This window comes from Carlito syrichta, unplaced genomic scaffold (genome assembly GCF_000164805.1).
Source record: "Carlito syrichta isolate Samal-C Ts95f unplaced genomic scaffold, Tarsius_syrichta-2.0.1 Scaffold315852, whole genome shotgun sequence".
NCBI lineage: Eukaryota > Metazoa > Chordata > Mammalia > Primates > Tarsiidae > Carlito > Carlito syrichta.
In genome coordinates this window covers 318,511-323,089 of record NW_007259948.1, presented here as the reverse complement: position 1 = coordinate 323,089, position 4,579 = coordinate 318,511, and the positions used below count along the sequence as shown (strand labels likewise).

General features: G+C 46.1%; 1 protein-coding gene across 2 annotated transcripts in view; it reads left to right on the top strand.

The window, feature by feature from the left end:
* Window positions 1–751: 751 nt before the first annotated feature.
* Window positions 752–4,579, top strand: part of PIK3CB (phosphatidylinositol-4,5-bisphosphate 3-kinase catalytic subunit beta) — an 84,838-nt gene continuing 81,010 nt past the window's right edge. The window contains exon 1 of one of the 2 annotated variants that reach the window (XM_008073479.2): window positions 752–938. In XM_008073479.2, the coding sequence (XP_008071670.2) occupies window positions 768–938 (171 nt within the window). In that variant the 5' untranslated portion in view covers window positions 752–767. The remainder of the gene's footprint in view (window positions 939–4,579) is intronic. The other variant, XM_008073478.1, reaches the window with a different exon arrangement.

Genomic DNA, 4,579 nt, shown 5'->3' with positions numbered 1-4,579 from the left:
TGCTGGAAGCCATTCTTGTTGGGAGAGGACCCTCTTGGTTGCCATTTTCAGTGGTGTTTGCAGAGGAAGTGTTCAGCCTAGGAAGCTAGTCCTTTCTGAGTAAAGTCTGGAGAAAATCGCCTGCTGGGTGGGGTGAACGGCATCTCAGGACCCTGCAGCCCCCAACCCTGCAGTTTCTTCAGATGCCGTACACATGCCTTGAATTTGAATCAGTGTAGTATTTATATTGTGTCTGTAATTTGTGAAGTCATGACCGAAAATACGTGTAAATAATAATAATAATAATAATAAATTTTTTTTTTTTTTTGAGTTGGGGTCTCACTCTGTTGCTCAGGTGTTCCCGGCCACCGCAGCCTCGACCTGCTGGGTTCCGGCGATCCTTCCGCCTCAGCCTTCCAAGTAGCCGGAATTACAGGCATGCGCTACCACGCCCAGCTGATTTTGTGATTTTATTGTTGAGATGAGGTCTCGCTGCCCAGGCGGGTCTCGAACCCGCAGGCTCAGGCAATCCACTCACCTCAGCCTCCCAAAGGCGCGGGATGACAGGCTGAGCCACCAAGCCCGGCTTGTGTATACTATTTTGTCTGGTGACTTACCCTGGCTTTTCAGAGCACTACGTTATTTAATTGGCTCCTGTCACCTGACTGGCCATGTTGCAATCTGAGGACTAAATAGGGATGGGTGGTCTTAGCGTATTTTGTGTGACTCGTGGCTGATGGCTGTTGTGCTGTGTTTTGCTTCCCAATCCCAGGGCCCCATGGTTCTGAATGTGCTTCAGTGTCACAATGCCTCCTGCTATGGCAGACGTCCTTGACATCTGGGCAGTGGACTCTCAGATCGCGTGCGATGGCTCCATACCCGTGGACTTCCTTTTGCCCACTGGGATTTATATCCAGCTGGAGGTGCCTCGGGAGGCCACCATTGCTTACATTAAACAGGTATGGCGAGAGGTACGATGTCTGTACGTTAGCTCTCTGTGTCACTGAAGGGGAAGTGTCATTCTGCTTTCTGCTGTTTTGGGCTGGAGGGCAGTGCACACTCATGGCCACCGCAGCCTCCACCGACTGGGCTCAAGCAATCCTTCCCCTTGGCCTTCCAAGAAGCTGGAACCACAGACACGTGTTACCATGCCTGGCTATTTATTTATTTATTTACTCGCCTTTCTTTCTCTTATTTCTTTCTTTTGCTTAGTTGGGGTCTTCCTTTGTTGCCCAGGCTGGAGTACAGTGGTATGATCACAGCTTTGCCACAGCCTCAACCTCCTGGGCTCAGGCGATCCTTCTGCCTCACGCTCCCAAGTAGCTGGAGCCACAGGCGAATGCCACCATACCCGGCTAAGTTTTTGATTTATTTTAGAGACAAGGTATTTGGACTGGTCTTGAACCCCTGGGCTCAAGCAGTCCTCTCACCTCTACCTCCCAAAGTGTTGAGATTACAGGTGTGAGCCACCACACCCAGTTTCATTCTGTTGTTATTAATGTAAGTCACGTGGGTAAATTTCAGGAAAGTTTAATCTCTGGGCCATTACATTTAAAGATTTTGATGCATGCCTCATCTTTTATGAACATATCAAACATCCTAGTTCTCTTTTTTTTTTTTTGAGTTGGAGTCTCACTCTGTCACCCAGGCTGGAGGGCAGTGGCCACTCCCGGCCACCGCAGCCTTGACCTGCTGGGCTCCGGGATCCTTCCGCTTCAGCCTTCCGAGTAGCTGGAGCTACAGGCATGCGCCACCACGCCTGGCTAATTTTTTATTTTATTTTATTGTAGAGATGAGGTCTCGCTGCCCAGGCGGGTCTCGAACCCGCGGGCTCAGGCAATCCACTTACCTTAGCCTCCCAAAGGCGCGGGATGACAGGCTGAGCCACCGAGCCCAGCTCATCCTAGTTCTCAGTTCCCCTTATGCTTGTAATTCATATATGATAACTGAATTAAGGAAAATTGGCTTGTGTTAGCTAGGTTGAAATGCTTGTCAAGGAGACTCCAACTCAAAAAAAAAATGTTTTCTAATCTTTGTATTCACTACCTTTGAGTTTGTCAGTTTTAAAACTGGTTTTAGTTGTTTTTCTTTTTTCCCTCCCCCGCCTCCTTTTTCATGGTGATTCTGCGGGAGGAAAACTCTCTGTGTTCCCTAGATTTCCCGGTAATGAGTTGTAGGCCTTCACTTGGAAGCAGTATTAAAAAAAAATAGAATAAGGCTTAGATTCATTTTTCAAGTGAGTTGGTGAGTACCATTGTTTGGTGAAGACCAATGCTTGTATACACGAAAGAGTTTTTCTCAACTCTCTCTTTAATGTCTTTCAAATGGCCCAACCCAGGGTGAATGAAAATCAGGGGGTGTGATATTTTCGAGCAAACATGTTCAAGGTAAGCCTTTTAAAACTCTTGGCTGGACAAGCCTTTGAACTCCTTTCCAAGCTTCTTCATCAGGGAGACATAGGGGCTCTAAAACCGCATGGTTTTTGCAGTAAAAAGAAAATACTGAATGGATTTCGACACCTCCTGGATTCAGAGTGCACCTGTGTTGATAGCCACCAGTCGTACCTCACACCACCGTAGCCACCGAAACCCTGCTGTTTTTTAAATTGTGAAATGTCCATGACATCAAATGGACTGCTTAGACATTTCTAGGTGTGCACAGCCATGGTCACGCCCCATTTCCAGCACTTTTTAGGGGATCATCATCCTAAACAGAAACCCTGTGCCTGTAATAACTTCCCCTCCCCCTAGTCCCTCATAATTTCTATTCTAATTTTTGTCTCCATGAATTTTCCTAGTCTACATACTTTATGTAAGTTGGATCATATACTAGATAGCTATTTTTTGTGTGTCTGGCTTATCACTTATCACTTAGTATAATGTTTTTAAAGTTCATTTCTGTTGTAGTGTGGATCCTTTTTTTTGAGTTAGAGTCTCACTCCAATCCTAGTTTTATTCCTGTTCAAGGCTGAAGAATATCTCCTTGTGCGTATACACAGCATTTTGTATATACCTCTTTTGATGGACATCAGGTTGTTTCCAGCTGTTGGCTACCGTGAGTAACGCTGCCGTGGACTCAGGTGTGCGTGACTCATTGAATCCCTGCCTTCGGTTCTTTGGGCAGGCACCTGGAGGCGGGGCCGTTGGGTCCTGTGTACTGCTGGTTGTCACTCTGAGAACCTCCACTCTGGCTTTCCGCAGTGGCTGCACCATTCAGCAGTCACACTCAGCACACGAGGATTCCAGTTTCTCTGCATACTAGCCAACACTTGCTATTTCTGGTTTTGGTTTCTGTTTTTAAGAGATGGGGTCTTGGTAGGTTGCCCAGGCTAGGCTTGGGACTCCTGGGTTCAAGCGACCCCTTCTCCCCCAGGGACCCAAGTAATTAGAACTACAGTTGGGCACCATATTTTATGGCTTTTGATAATAGGTATGCTAATGGATGTGAAGTGATATCTCAGTGTGTGTGTGTGTGTGTGTGTGTGTGTGTGTGTGTATTGTGGTTTTGATGTGCATGACTAATTATATTGAACATCTTTTTGTGTGCTTATTGGCCTTTTCTTTCTTTCTTTTTTTTTTAGCTATTTTTTCTAGATCTTTGCCAGTTTCTGATTTTTTTGTTTGTTTGTAACTGAGTTGTAGGCGTTCGTAGTGTATTCTGGGTATTAGTCTCTTATTAATCTCTTATCTATCTCTCTTATACATGGTTTGCATGTATCTTCTCCAGTTATGTGTTGCCTTTTCATTTTCTTGATAGTGTCTTTTGGTGTAGAGTTTTACTTTTGGGTGAACCCCAGCTGACTTTTTTGGCTTGTTTGTTGTTACCCGTGCTTTCTGCTGCTCGCTCTGTGTAATTGAATCTGGGGATTGGCCGTGCTGTTTACTTTAGGTCATCTCCAGCTCTTGGCTTTTGCACTGGCTCTTGTCAAAACACACGCTCCCTTTTTTGTGTTTGTGTGATGAGCCTCTTTTGCATGATGTCATCCAGAAGACATAGGGAGAGATGATGAGAGATTTATCGTGTTCATTCTGACAGGGCATTATTATTAGTAGGAGGGAAATGATTAACATTTCATGTATGTATGTATGTCTTTAGAGTCAGAGTCTCACTCTGTCACCCAGGCCAGAGTGCAGTGGCACGCTCATAGGCACCACAGCCTCAATCTGCTGGACTCAGGTGATCCTTCTGCCTCAGCCTTCCAAGTAGCTGGAACCACAGGCATGCCCACCTTGCCTGGCTGGTTTTTTTGATTTATTATAGAGATGAAGTCTTGCCATGTTGCTGTGCTTGGTCTCAAACCCCAGAGCTGAGGCAGTCCTCTTGCCTCTGCCTCCCAGAGTGCTATGATTACAGGCGTGAGCCTCTGCCCCCAGCCATCATTTACATTTTATATGGGGATGATGATGTATATTTTAAATCCAGTTTTGTTGTTGTTGCTGGGGTCTTTCTCTGTTGCCCACACTGGAGTGCAATGGCGTGATCACAGCTCATCACAGCCTCGAGCTCCTGGGCTCAGGCGATCCTTCTGCCTCAGCCTCCTGAGTAGCTGGGACTGCAGTTGTGCGTCACCACTCCCGGGTAAATTTTTTTTTTTTTTTTT